Source organism: Dicentrarchus labrax, unplaced genomic scaffold, assembly GCF_905237075.1.
Source record: "Dicentrarchus labrax unplaced genomic scaffold, dlabrax2021, whole genome shotgun sequence".
Taxonomy (NCBI): Eukaryota; Metazoa; Chordata; class Actinopteri; family Moronidae; genus Dicentrarchus; species Dicentrarchus labrax.
In genome coordinates this window covers 10,789,863-10,804,717 of record NW_026136702.1, presented here as the reverse complement: position 1 = coordinate 10,804,717, position 14,855 = coordinate 10,789,863, and the positions used below count along the sequence as shown (strand labels likewise).

The 14,855-nt window shown below is 39.5% G+C and overlaps 1 protein-coding gene across 2 annotated transcripts in view; it reads right to left on the bottom strand.

Moving 5' to 3' along the window:
• The window catches only part of zgc:171482 (zinc finger protein), a 44,861-nt gene extending 30,232 nt beyond the window's left edge, over positions 1-14,629 (bottom strand). The window contains exons 1-2 of one of the 2 annotated variants that reach the window (XM_051422047.1): positions 13,994-14,629; positions 1,005-1,121 (exon numbers count right to left, since the gene is read on the bottom strand). In XM_051422047.1, coding sequence (XP_051278007.1) covers positions 1,005-1,115 — 111 coding nt within the window. In that variant the 5' untranslated portion in view covers positions 1,116-1,121; positions 13,994-14,629. The remainder of the gene's footprint in view (positions 1-1,004; positions 1,122-13,993) is intronic. The other variant, XM_051422052.1, reaches the window with a different exon arrangement.
• Between the last annotated feature and the right edge of the window lie 226 nt (positions 14,630-14,855).

Below are 14,855 nucleotides of genomic sequence, written 5' to 3'. Positions count from 1 at the left end.
ACCGTAAATCTGAAACTATATCCAGTGTAAACAAAAAGTGTAAGTGATAGTGTATTAAATCGACTGGCCTGTTTTCGTAACCCTGAACTTGACCCCTATAATAATAATACTCCTTTCTTTAGCTTGTTGTTGTCTCTGTGTCTTATGTAAAACACTTTCACTAAACCCGTCTATGAAATGTGCTACAGAAGTAAAGGTTATGTTTACATCCTTATTTAAATTTACCACGTGAAACCCTGCGTTTAAATTATTTCTTGTCTTGTCTCCTTGATATACTGACGTCAACATAGACTTTTTGTAAAGGGTCACACTGAGGACACACAGTGAATCAACTTGCCCATCTGCCTGCACAACTTAAGGCTGTGTGTTTCTGTTAGTCGTATGTTGAGAGACAGAAATAGAATTACTGCCAAGTGATTGTGGTTGGTACATATGTGTGCAGACACATACACACTGTCGTTGTCCTTACTTAATTCTCTCCAAATAAGGGCCTTGTCCTCATTAGTCTGCTTGTTAATCCCAATTGTTTCTTGTTGTTGTTGTGTTATCAAGACGACCTCAATGCAGTACATGAATGCAAGCGCACACGCATATCAGCCCGTGCGCGCACACACACACACACACACACACACACACACACACACACACACACACACACACACACACACACACACACACACTAGTTAAATAATGCACAGGGCTGATTATTTAATGGCCATTGATTAAATTACTCTTACGGAGACTGCTGAGAGGTAGACAACATTAAAACAAAAACTGTATGTGTGTGTGTGTGCAAGTGAGTAGCATTACCATGGTGCATTAAGTCTATGTATAATGGATGAGCACTGTTTTGAACGGCACAAGCCCAAATTGGTACAAATAAGGCTGATGCAAAGTGTACGGTGCAAGAATCCGCCTGTCAAAGCAGTGATCGCAGCATCGTAACATTTGTTTTTGGTCTTTGGTTTGTGCGAACATTCCTGTATGAGCAGAGACGGACTCACCTCATAGTGAGCGGTGCGCTGGGACTCGGAGATGAGCTGGGCATTGCAGATGTTACAATAGCTCTCTGTGAACAAGCCTCCATCCACGACGCCCGCAGACTTCATCTTCATCTGAGACTACACAAACACCCCCCCCAAAAAAACATACGCAAATATGAATATGATTAAAAAGCAGAACAGGATAAAATGTCAGTGAACCTTACAGTGTGTGTTAGAGGTGCATGAGCATGCATGTGTCTCATCTCAATTTAGAAATATTTTTCCTTCACAATGACAGATTCCTCATGACAGTTCAGCCCAAAATATGTTGATCCCCTCCGTCAGAACATCCTCTCATGGATGATTTTGGTTCCAGTCTTGGAAACAATAGCCTGAGGCTCTGGCATGAGTTTCTGCATTTTACTTTGGAATAAAGTGTTAAATATATTTATTTTTAATTTTTGGAATCATTTAGAAACACTGAATGCAGATTGCCAAGGTGGTCCTAATCTTAAATACATAATGCACAGTTGGGAGTTTAATTAAATCCAACAAACCAATAAATGTAGGAGAGGAAAAAATACAATCTATTACCCTGTGAATTGAACACGACAAAATATTGTCCGCTACTATTATCAGTTGCTTCCCTGCCTTTATAAGTTGGAAATGGGGAGAATCGGTATTAGGAGTTTTCTTCTGTCTTTATTAACTTTCATTGTATGGTGAAATCATGGTGTTGGCATATAAGTGAATAGAACGTACTGTGTGTACACAGTCTTCACTTGGGAGTGCTACTCTGTGGCTCCACTCATAACTAACTCATAACAGTGTTTGTGTGCTGCACTCTTCCGAGTACCAATCACAATGCATGTCTTGCCAACCTAAATTTGAAGATTTGAATATTGACATTCAATTCTGTAAGCTAATATGCCAGAGATCCACCTTTATACCTCTTTACATAAACTTTCAAGAATGTCTGAACACTGATGGAAAGTGAACAGTATAGCCAAGAGAAACTTTGGTGAGGATTACAGTCTTCTGAAGTAAACTGTAAAGGTCTCCAGCAAGATTCCCTGGTGAGAAACAGTGTCTTAAAACTTGGGGTGCTGGGACTGCCAAACCAGTAAAACCATGGAGACCCGAGCATCCCACTGGGAGCCGTGGCTCTGTGTTCATAACAACCTGGCAGCAGCGTTTTATTTCGCTTTTATACTGAGTACTGTAATAGAAAATGGTTTAATGATGTGCTCTGGGGTCCTGTGCTCAACTTTCTATTCTTTTTTATTATGTGTGCCCTGTAGGCACTGCTCTGACAGGGCTAGGGTGAGTAACGGGTCTGCAGGGAATGGTCCAGGAACATCAACCATTAAACTGGATGAGCTTCTTGCCCCAAGGAAGCCACAGGACAGGGTGCTTGTAGGGGCAAACTGTTTCATAGTGCAAGACACATGGATGCTGCAGAGGTTAGCTTCAGTAATTTTGAAAGAATAGGGTATTTTTTTCTTGCATGGTATCCTGAGAACGCCGCATTAGTGATTAGATCAGACAAAAGCTACTCAGCAGGGAAAAATAGCGACAGCCCTTATTCTTTATTTCAAGTCTAGTGTGTAATTACCTTTAGCCAATGCTTGCTCGACACTTCCATGCACACGCTCACACACACGTGATTGCAAACACACTATGGGTAATTACCCCTGTCTGTTCTCCTTGTCTGTTTAGTGCACCTTGGACCTTCATATTAACTACAGACATGCTGTACAGACACTTCCTCGACTATCTAGGCCTAATTGAATTTACAGTACGACCCCCATATATTAAAATTAAATGGCATTACAGATACATTGAATGTAAAATGCATTGCATTTGTGTCTGGGGTATAATATTCATTCTGAAATGTGAAGATGACAAGTTGGAAACTTTTTTGTCTAGAGGCATGGACGCATTATTACCTTCACAATGTGAAATGTCCTATGAGACACGATGGAACAGATATATTTTGCAAACTGACACATTAGATTTCCTGCAAAATTTGTGTCCTCCAAGACATTTGTGGCAAGAAAAAGACCTTGTGCTGTCTGTCTGGACGTCAGCCAGGCAGAAGCGAGTCTATCTTTTAATCTTGTGGCTAATTAAAAGTGATTGTGACCGCAGAAATATCCTTATCTTCCTAATATCTCTATTACCTCTGATTATTACATGCAAGATGGGAGATGTAGGCTAATTAATAGGGGCAATCTGTTGGTGAGATTAAAGGAATGGCAGGCCCATCGAAGCAAAAAGATGGAGAAACAGATAGTGGGGAAAAATAATGAAAGAGGGAAGGAGAGAGGAAAAAAGAGAGGGAGGGGGAGGTTTATAATTGGTGCACTGAATGCAATATTCATTCATGTTACGTAGGCTTAGAAACTCTAATGGAAAAGTTTAATTCCCACCATATCAGACCAGAGTAATGAACTCTTACTGTATGTTACATTTCATCAGAAACTAATCTATGGCAACGTAAGCATCAATTTCGAAACCAGCATGAACCACAAATAGGCATGTGTTATATTTAGTATCAACTTCATTTCATCTTTCGATTCCTTCTTTACAGTTCAGCATTCTAGAGTTACGGTGTATTTTTATCTTATTTTTCTCTCAGATGCACACAGAGGTAATTGGAAACTATAATCGATGATGACGAAGGTGTGTAACAGTTGGTTAATAATTAGTATGTGCGAGTGGAGGCTGATGTGAAATCAGTCAGAAATTTAAAGGCCCTGACTTTCACAATCGGCTTACTATGATTGATGGGTTCTACATGAACAAAATTTTCTGCCAAAGTTGGAACAGTTCACTTTGTTTTGAAAGGTGCTATGTAAATAAATAGTTATTATCACACCATGTGCACAACTTCATGCATTGTCGGACCGGGAGTCATAGGATCATAGATGGATGATAGATGGTTTAAACATGGATTTGTTTAAACTCTGTAACAGAACCATTAAGTATGATGATTGGTGAACGATGGAAGCCACGTTGAATTATTCAAACAGAAGAAATCTATTTTATCTTTTTTTGAACAAGAGAAAGTTTAGTAATGGTTTATAGTTGTGATTTTAATAATGGTTATATGGTAACATGCCATTCTCTCCCCTAACCCAGTCCCTCCAAAATGTATTATTATGAAAAAAGGCTTTGACATTTGCCATTGTTGGAACATTTAACTTATCTAAGGGGCAGCAGCAGTTCAATCCATTGGGACTTGGCTTGGGAAGTGTGGTGTGGTGTGCTGGTAGCTGGAGAGTTTACCTCCTGTGCATGGCTAAGGTCCTCCTGAACAAGGCACCGAACGTGTAATGGCTCGGGGTGACTGGCTATGTTTCATTATAACTCTGTATAACATTCGGTCAACTAATTCTGTAAAGTGAAACACTTGTGTTTACCCTACTATTAATGTCAAAATGGCTGCTGAGAAAAAGGTCTATTGTGAAGCTAATCCAGCCAATACAAGTGCAACTTCAGTGCTCTTCCTGAACTAGTGTTATGCTTCACTTTTAGTTATTTCACATGAGAGACTTTTCTCTTTGCTGTTATGTCTCAGAGATTTGTGGTGGGTCAGTTGGAAAAAGGTAATTTTTCATACTTCCATGCACCAATCAGGATTTTGACATATTTGAGTCATAGATGACAGTTGGTGGGTTGTCTGCTTATGTTGCCAGGCCGTTGTCAATCAAATTAAACTACACCCACACAGTCTTGATGAAGCAGATCAGCATAGTTTTTAAATACCAGTGTTAATAAATGCAAGTTTAATAAATAATAATTTATTTTTCCTGAACCTTAACTTTGATTATTACTTACGTAGTTGTGAGTATTCAATGTTATAAAGAAATACTTTTTTAAAGAATTAGTGGAGTCAGTAAAAATCTAAATGCAAGAGAAGTGAATATAAAATAGACAAAATGTCTAACAATTAAAGTGAGGAGAGAGAGAGAGAGAGATATTATACAAAAACTGTAGCGCAAATTAAAAATGAAAAAAGTCTTAAACTCAATTAGATATAGTATTGCAGAAACTAGATAAGTCTTAGCTAGAGCATGAAAGCCTGAGGCATCTGAAGACAGAATGAACCTTAAGGGGATTCCCTTTTAAGACCACATCAAGTATTTAACATGGATGTGAACTTTCAGCCCTCCCTCAAATCTCAGCCTCTTGCCCACCATTCATTAAAAAGTTGGTATTGAATTGGACACGGCTTTTTGTTCTTTTTTAATAAATGCAACCACTTAGACTGTTTTCTGTGGCCTAGGCTTAGAATATTAATTAGTTTGTAACAGTTCTTACAACTAGATAGCATTGTGCTAAATGAGAGCCTTATTGTACTGACAGGAGATACAGTGTAATGTGCTTCCACAGTGGGGAGCCTCGGAGATAGTACTATTACAAATACATTCTCGGTTCTCTTATGGCCTGAAAACACACCTTTATGAGAGAGAGAGAGAGAGAGAGAGAGAGAGAGAGAGAGAGAGAGCACAGCAGGTGGTTGGGGCAGCAGGGCTTCTTTTAAGTTCCTACCTTCCTTTCCTCCCTCTGCAACCCATTTCCTCTTCATGAAAAGGGTGACCACTGTGAACTGGACTGTCTGTTCCCCTTTTCCTCTTTCTGTGCTTATATTTTATATAGTTCCTCTCTCTTTTGAAATAAATTGCTGCTCTGATTTAACTGTCAAATTATGCATACAGACGATGAAATATTGACATCCGCCTGTGAGCCAATGACCTGTCTAATGAGTCCCTAGTGGGAATAACAAGAGAAAGAGGTTGCAGGGTTAATAATATGGAACTCTATATCGCAAAGGCACTCTGCCGTGTCACTTTGATGTTCCACATTACATTTCTTTTCCTGTTTCACTCTTGGTAATGTAATCTTTTCGAACACGCCCCCACCCCCCCCAAACTTGCTCCAAGATTAACAACCCTCCCCTCTGTACAGTAGCAATCAAAGGTACTAGACTGGGGGAATAAAGTCTTTAAAGGAGCTGGAGCCTCGGTCTGAATCCAAATCCACACTCATTCTGCATCAGCAGGAGCTTGCTTTGTACTATTCTTGCACAATACACTGCACACATACACTGCACACAAATACAGCCAAGGTACAAACACATGAGTCTTGCAGTGAAATATATGAAACTAAGAGCTAAAATCTAAAGATCCTAAAATGAGTGACACAAATATGAGATTAGGGTTCCTCTTCCCCATTTTATTTCAGCATAGTCAAAACAAGAGGGTAAATTCTCCTCAGAACAAAACAGTGTGAACTACAGAAAAATATACACTTAATGCTGAGGTCAGGTCACACATTCCTCCTGAGTCGGTGTGCGTGCCTCTGTAGTTTATGACTCTTTCACTCCCATTTCTCACTGCTTGTTGTGCCCCAAATTGTATTTTGGATCTAATTCTCCTTTCTGTGTTATGTGTGGAGCATCATGATATTGACAGAAAGATAGAAAAGCTCAGAGAGAATATGTTTAACTGCTTTTGATGCCGTCTCCTTTTCCCCATCTCTTCTACCTCCTTTCTCTCCCAGTGGTGGAAATTTGGCCTTCAGGCCAGGGATTATTCATGAGGGATGGTCCAGGCTAGACTTCTCCACTTTTGCAGAAAGAGCAGATAATAGAGTGTATTATGCACCTTACTACTGGAATAAATTGCAGTGCAACTTGAAGTTAGACACATTCCTCTTACTTGCAGATATTTTTTATGTCTAATATTTGAGGTGGTGTATATGTTCATTGTCCGCTCTCCCTTGCAAAATAGATCACAATCTCAACAATCATAATTTAACATTAATAACAGCAAAAAGAAAAAGGCCTTTCTTTTTGTCCTATGGTACCACCTGAAGTGAGTCTGTTCTCTTTTAGCCATGCCTTAGCTGTGCCTCTTTTGATGACCACCACTCTCAAGGCTGAAATATCTCAACAACAATTGGATGGATTATCATTAAAGAAAATGTCATATATTGATGTCCCCTTCATGATGGATTGTAATAATTTCAGTGATACCCTGACTTTTTCATGTTAGCTTAAATCCTAATGTAAGGTGGTTGGCGTGCTAAACAATATACTTTCTGCGAATCTCAGTGACTGGTGATCCAGCAGGTCCAAGTTGTCGCTTATCCAGTGAAATATCTCAACAGCTCCTCAGTGGATTGGGTACATTCATGGTGCCCAGAAGATGAATCCTACTGACTTTGGTGAGCCTCTGACATTTCATTTAGAGCCACTAATGAGATGTAAATGTATGGTTATGAGTGAAATATCTTAAAAACACTTGGATGGATTGCTAAGAATTTTTGGTATACACATATATCTCTCTTAGGCTAAACTAATGATATTTCCATCAACCTCAGCTGTACCTTGTGTTTCGTTCTAATCACTGACAGTATGGTGCTAATGACCAAATATTATTATATATGGTGACAAGCCTAATTAAGATGATGAACATGGTAAACATTATACACTACCCCAAAGATTAGCATGTTAGCAAAGGCATTGTGAGAATGTTAGCATTTAGCTCCAAGCACCACATTACCTAAGCACAATGCATTAGCATGACTGTAGACTTAGCTTCCTGCTGCCCAACCAATTGTTCCTGGGAACAAATGAAGGAATTGATTGATTGAGTGACTGACTGATTGATTGATCTAATGATTGATTAAGATACATAAGTACTTTTCTAAGTAGCTAGCCACCTCTGTTAAACATTTTTTCTGGGCGAAACCTTGAATACCACTTCTTTTGCTCCATCCCAGTCATATTTATAGGGGATATTGCAGTGAAATCCCACAGCGGAGTAAAGAATGGTACAAATTAAACTGACATTAAGAAATTGGATTTCTTCTTGGTTCTTTGTTGATTTTCTACAGTTCAAATGTACATGTGTCTATCAGGGGATACATGAGATTGAACAGAAGGTACCCACTAATGCTCTCTTTAGACTTTATAACCCCTCTGCCTTTATCAGACCTTTTTATTCATGAGGGTACTTTTATCTCCAAAAATCTCTCTCTCTGGGCCATTACTTGTTAATGGTATTAATAGCAGATCTACCGCTTTAGGCCACAATATGGATTCATCAGAGGGTGAATGAACACTATTATCCCGGGCAAAGTTAGGTTTTCCCAGTTTAACTGAGCACATCTCCACCCTCCCTGTGTGTGTGTGTGTGTGTGTGTCTCTCTCTCTCTCTCTCTCTCTCTCTCTCTCTCTCTCTCTGTGTGCGTGTGCGTCTACGTGTGTGTTCAGTAACAGACTCTTAGGCAAACTGAGTTAATGGTGGGAAACAAAAGGCGACCTGCAGTTTGAATGGGGGTCGTTATGTTACTGTAACATATGGGGGATGGCAACAAAACTGTTCGGGTCTATCTGTTCCATTAGCAACTAATTGCACAGTTTTTATACTTTTGGTACATTTTGTCTAAATGTTCTGTCCTGTTTACTACAACTTAACCGGTACTGTTTTCATCTCCATATTTTCTCCTTGAAAGTGGTAGAGCAATTATAGACTCATCACTGTCTTGGTTTTTGCTCTAAACACTCAGATTTAATACCAAGCGTATTAGACCTGAGATTGCAGTAGTGTCAAAACATGGTTTGAGGATCCAGCAAAAGCAAGAAAATGGTGTGATCAATAAAAAGAGGGCCTTGAACATAGTATTGCACTAAGCACAAAAGCGCACGCTTCAAGGGTTTTGGCTGTTGGGAACACATCGTCTCAGTAAAATACACACATAGACACCGGAGTGAGACTGGGATCAAAGCACGTAAGAATGATATTATAATTCAATGTTTTCATTAATGTATTTTCCTAAACCCCAACAAAAACTCACGCATGAGCGATATTATACTGTATTTCCAAGTAAAATATGTATTAGTGCAACACTGAGAGGGGAGCAAACAGATTTCCCATTAGGCAACATGCACCACAACACAAAAGACATGCATTACCTAAGAGACTGAGCTGGAGTGAGACATACAAATAATCTATTCAAAGGATATTGGAAAGAAAAATAAGAAGTGTAAAAGAAATTGGGCATAAAATTGCAATAAGTGGAACAACTGAAGTGACACAAGCCAAATAATGCTTTGTAATGACTTTCCTCTCTCCACATCTCTCAATCCTCCCGCACTTGCTTTCTCTTTGTATTCATTATTGAACTGATATGTCTGCAAACAGCTAATTAGCAATATGACAGTTTCCCTCTTACTAATTAGTTAAATAAGCTCCTTGTTCTGTGGAACAAAAGGCTCGACCGGTACGAATATTACGGCAAGTCGGGTGGTCTGACTTTAAAGCAGGTCTATAAATACTTATAGTACAATGCGGCTGAGAGTTGATGATGCATTTTGGTCCTAAGGGGACATGTACACAAATATCCTTGTAGGACCAACTGTCAATCACTTTGTGTTTAAATGTCTGTCAGTGTGTGTATGTTTGCTTGAGTTAATGTAAGTTGCCATGCCTGCAGGGATCCCCACAATAAGCCAGAGGTAAGAAAACAGCTTATTAATGCACCTTTTGTAGGAGGTGTGAGTGCAATGTTTTCTATCACCAGTGTTTCTACGAAAGTTTAAAAATACACCCTTAATTTCTGTTTCTGTGCACGGCTGTATGACCTACTGTGTACTGTACTGGAATACTTTTTGCAGGTCAAGGTCAGGATAAAGTAAGGTAACTGCCAATGTGTTTTGTGTTATTTTCATGCTGGGGCTGATTATATGATCCTTGGATTGATTGTACTTAACTTTCACACTGTAGAGATTTGTGTTTATTCGGTTTGCCGGAAGTTATGTTCTCTAAGACAGTGTGAGTGTTTTTACATTGAAATAATTGAATTTAGCTTTTGGGTTGAACTGTTAGAGCCTGCTTGGTCCTTTAGTGAGTGTTAGAGAACAGCGCTTCCAGCTAACTGGAGCTACAAGAACGGGGAAACAATCAATGGCATTGATAATGCAATCGACTGTAAATGATCAAAGGACGCAAAGTCTGTGGTGAAAATAACAAGAAAAGCAACTGTACTTTGAGCTGTTTTGTATTAAGCTTATGGTAAATCAATAAGATAATTAAATTATTTTATTATAATTCTAATTAAAATAAGATAATAAGATAAAAAGAAAAACAAATTCTCAGAATCAGAGAATCATAAAGTTTCAAATAACAGTATTCACCCACACACCACCCTACAAACTACTGCTTGATTCAGTCACATGAACTCTGGTTCCTTTGCCATTTGATTCAAAGAGTATACTATGGTTTGTAAACATGAGTATGACAAGGGAATTGAAAATGAGAAAGCAGCATTTGTTTATTTTCTCTTACAAAACTATTACAAGAAAGGCGAGAGAGGCTGACAGCCTTTACACTCACAGCACAGATTCTACGAAACAGCGGTAAATTATTTGTTGTACGAATTATATAGTCTCCACATGCACACAACACCCGTCTACAAAGATAGCATGCAAGCGTAGTGAACCTCATACTGTGCTGTGTTTGTGTGCTGTGTAAATTATGACCAAAACACACATCCATAAAAAGGAATATGCTACTGATATGTATGACTGCATTCTGTGATAGCGGCGCACACATTCATACACACACTGGCATGGACTAAATAGGGCGTGACCTTGCAGCACCTAGCCTATATAAAGAGGAGGCTATGAGCAGTGCAATCCAGTGGCAGACTTCAACTTGCATCTATCCCCCCTCTGTGTGAGCGTGGTAAGGAGACGGTTTATGAAGTTTTGAGAAAGCAAATAATTTATTTAGACAAATTCAAAGATGTAAAATAATGAATTCTGCATTTCACTAATGCACCCACAATATCGCCCTCTCCTTCCCTCATTCCCTCCCTATCTGGCAGCAAGCCAGTTTCCGAACATGGTGATGGAGCAAAAGAAAATTGATTTCTAAAGAGCTCTGTCTGCTGTTCCCGGATATGAAATATGCAACCAGTTATTAGTCTAACACTGATATTAACATAACACGACAACCGTATCAAGATATATATTAAAGATGTCTCTTTTGTTCCCGCTGAGAGATACATGAAATAGTCTAAAAATGATAAACTGACACTTGTTCAAAGCATGCCAAATCATTATCAATACTGCACAATTGTGATAACATCTGCTTTGTTTTGGAGAAAAAGAAGGACAAAAAGCTCTTTGGAAAAGGTTGGCACTGCACTGACGCTGCTATGAGACAGACAGATTCAATATCTTGATCGCACAGCCGGCAGTTCCATATTAGTTATTATGCAGCTATAAATGAATGTACACTAAGAAAGGTCAGATGGCCCACACACTGATGTACATGAGCACACACGCACATTAACAAAGATGCAGATGCTCCTATGCAAAGACTCACATGCACGCGCAGTCAACACAAAGGTCACACAGCATACGGTGTGTGAGAAAAGTATATTTGAAGAGGATATGCTGCCTGTTGCTAAGGAGCACTCCTAGAGGAAAACATACACACACTCAAACACAAAGACACACACCTACACATGATGCTCTATCAATCTTAAAGAAACTAGAGCAATTGCACGCATGTGAACACAAACATGCACGCACGCACGCACTCGCTCGCTCAGTGAATGCTTGTCCTTTTAAAGAAGACAAAGCAGCAGCTACTTTTCAACTCCTCAATTATTGCTCTCGGACTGTGTGTTTGTGTCTGTGTTTGAGACACACAGCACTTTTCAAGAACAACATTGCTTCTCTGTTTATTCCTTTAGGACCGGGGTAAATTATGCCAGTCGGTTAATCAGATTCTCCCCCAGATGCAGTTCAGCACCTCATGAGAGACAGAGTGGCAGAGAAAGGGAGAATAAAATAGGTTCCTATGCTTTTAGATGCCTCGGAGCTGGCAGGAGCTACACTGCATATGTTCCACATTATGAGCATGCTAATTCATTTGCTTTATTTCATTTTCTCTCTGGGTCCTTTTAAAATCTTTAGTATTAGCTCTGTATATACAGTGTAGTACATATAAGCTGTTACATTATTTTTATATCTGTAACATTGCCTTTACTGTGTTATGAAATATACTATATGCTATGAAACTTAAAATGTACAGCCCAGCGAAGCGTAGAAAAACACCATTTTGTATTTGGCAACAATTTTGATAACTGATTGTTTTTCGAAGAAAAATGCTCAAAAATTGGTTGCTGGTTCCAGCTTCCTAAATGGGACTTCCTGCTGTTCAATGTCTTACTAAACTGGATATTTCTGGGTTTTGAATAGGTCTGCAATCAATGTTTAGTTTCATGATCAATGTACTGATCATTTTCTTGTTTAATCGATTAATTGTCTTATTTTGTAAACTCCAAAACCTGAAGATTCATTCATTCATTAATTCATTAAGATATTCAATTTATGATCACACAAGACAACAAAAAGAAGAAAATCTAAACATTTGACACTTCATTATCTGTTTAGTCAATTAATCAATAAGTTGACTTCCAGTTCTATTTTAGAACTGTTGTTTGGACAAAACAAGCATTTGAAGCTTGAAGAAGTCATCTTGTTTTCTAGTAACCTCTTATAGGCTAATTTCTGCCATTTTAATCTATCATTGATTATTTGGCGGTTGCATCAGTTGCAGCTCTAATATGGTGTGTAAGTTGTATTACTACTCTATACTATTCTATTCTATTCAAGCACCTTGCTGCCCTGCCTGCTGCAGTGACCTGAAGTATAGAAAAAGTCAGTGTACTCTGATCAATAGCTGTATGTAAACAGAGCATGAAGCCTCAGCTCAGCTCAATAGGTTGGACTACATGTAGAGAAATAGACCCAGTGCAACTCATTGGAAATAAAAAGGCAGAGTACAGACTGCAGTGAGTGCCACTTCGGGTAAATAAAATGTCCTTTACTGAACTTTTTTTAGTGCATGACACATTACAATATGAATGACGGATATTTGGCTTTGGCCTGCACTGTATATATGTGCATGTGCCTGTGTTGGTCAGTCCCGGTGACAGGCAGGCCAGTGCTGTGTAAAGGCTATAAGCTTGTATCATCCTGCCTCAGACGCCCAGTATGAGGCTGACTGGACATTCTTCCCAAAGTGACAAATACTTGCAGTGAGAGGGCTCTCAATGAGATGGATGGGAGCCAGTGAAACTAGACGCAGCAAGTATCAGAACTAATCCATATTATATCTGATATGTGTCTCATTTTCATATTTCATAGAGAGGCATTATTGAAGGTGGGTCAGAGCTCGGATTTGAACTGCTGTGAAAAGTTCATCATCGCTGCGTCTACCCTCAAACTATAGCAGGTTGCCAACTTTCCCTAAATTCATTCAAATTACACTAGAGCTGAACTGATTAGTCTAGGTGATTACCAGTAAATTAATCTACAGCTATTTTGATAATCCATTAATCATTTAAGTCATTTATTAAGCAGAAACACCAATCTCTGGTTTCACCTTGTCCAGTATAAGGATGAGCTTCGCTGAATGTATTTGGCTTTTACACTGTTGGTCGGACAAAACAACACGTAGAGACCTCACCTTGGACTCTGGGATACTGTGATGGACACTTTACACTATTTTCTGACATTTTAAGAACCAAATAATTAATAGATTAATTGAGAAAGAAATTAACACAACCGTCGACATAATAGATAACTCAAAAGTGCTGCTTTCACGAGGCATTATAGGGGAACTGTAATATCGTGCAGCATGTAGATGCTGAACATTAGGAAATGGAGATCAATACTATGCCTCTGATTTATCTACAGATACCAAAAGAAATACCTCAAAGTTTGCAGAGGTTGCTACAAACTCTGCTGACACTCACTATCCCAGCAGGAATTCCATAGAAATATTGACTGATTTTAGGTGCCAAAACTTTTCGGGATGCTGCTTGGAACAGACACAAGAATTAACGATACTGACACTTCATCTGTCAATAATTCATCTGTTGAGCAGTATTTCCCTTTCAGTTCGGTGTCCATCACTCACCTTGCGCAGAGGCAGCGACTCCTCTTCACGAAACCGACAACCATCCGCCAAACTGCCTGTATTTAATCCTCTAACGCACCTGTCCAGTAAAAATCCCTCAAAACGTTAAGGGAGTCTCGGCAGGTGGGGGCGTCCGCGGTAACGCTGCCGTTCAACGCAGATATTTTGTTTATTTTCTTGTTTTAAATCACGCAGTCCCCTCCAAATAATAATAAATTATTAAAAATAAAAAAACTCCCTCGCGCTGCTCTCCGTCGTGATGCGCGTGTCCTCCAGCGACTCCTCTTTACTCCGTAGTATCGCGCGGAGGTATGAAGAAACGTAGCTCTGTTGATATCCTCCACTACTACTCCGTCTCCGACCCAAAAGGCACCGCGGAGGGAAAACAAAAACAAAGTGAAGCAATTCCAGCGTGAGGGAGGGGAGAGGGTGGCCGGGGAGGGTGTGGGGAGGGGGAGGAGGAGGAGGAGGAGAAGGAGGAGATGAAGAAGAAGAAAAGTGTGAGCAGTCTTCACCGGGCGGGATGAATGAAAGACAGAAAGTGCTCTCGGCTCACAGTGTGTCTGATAGTGAACGCTGAATGCTGGCTTTGCAGAGTGAGTGAGTGGGAGCACCGGTCGAGTGAGTAGGTTTCTGCACAGTGCACCCACATGAATATCATCTTACATAAAAATGAACAGAGGGACAGAAAGAGCGCTTAAATTCATTGTAGTATTGATGTAGCGTTACCGGAGAGCGGCGGTAGCTGCCTAATTAAGTGTTTGTGCAGCTCAGGTGTGCCACAATCACCTTGTTACACTCAATGATATTCCCTAATCTCTTATGATTTTATTATGATATAGATATATTGTTGCTGCGTCTC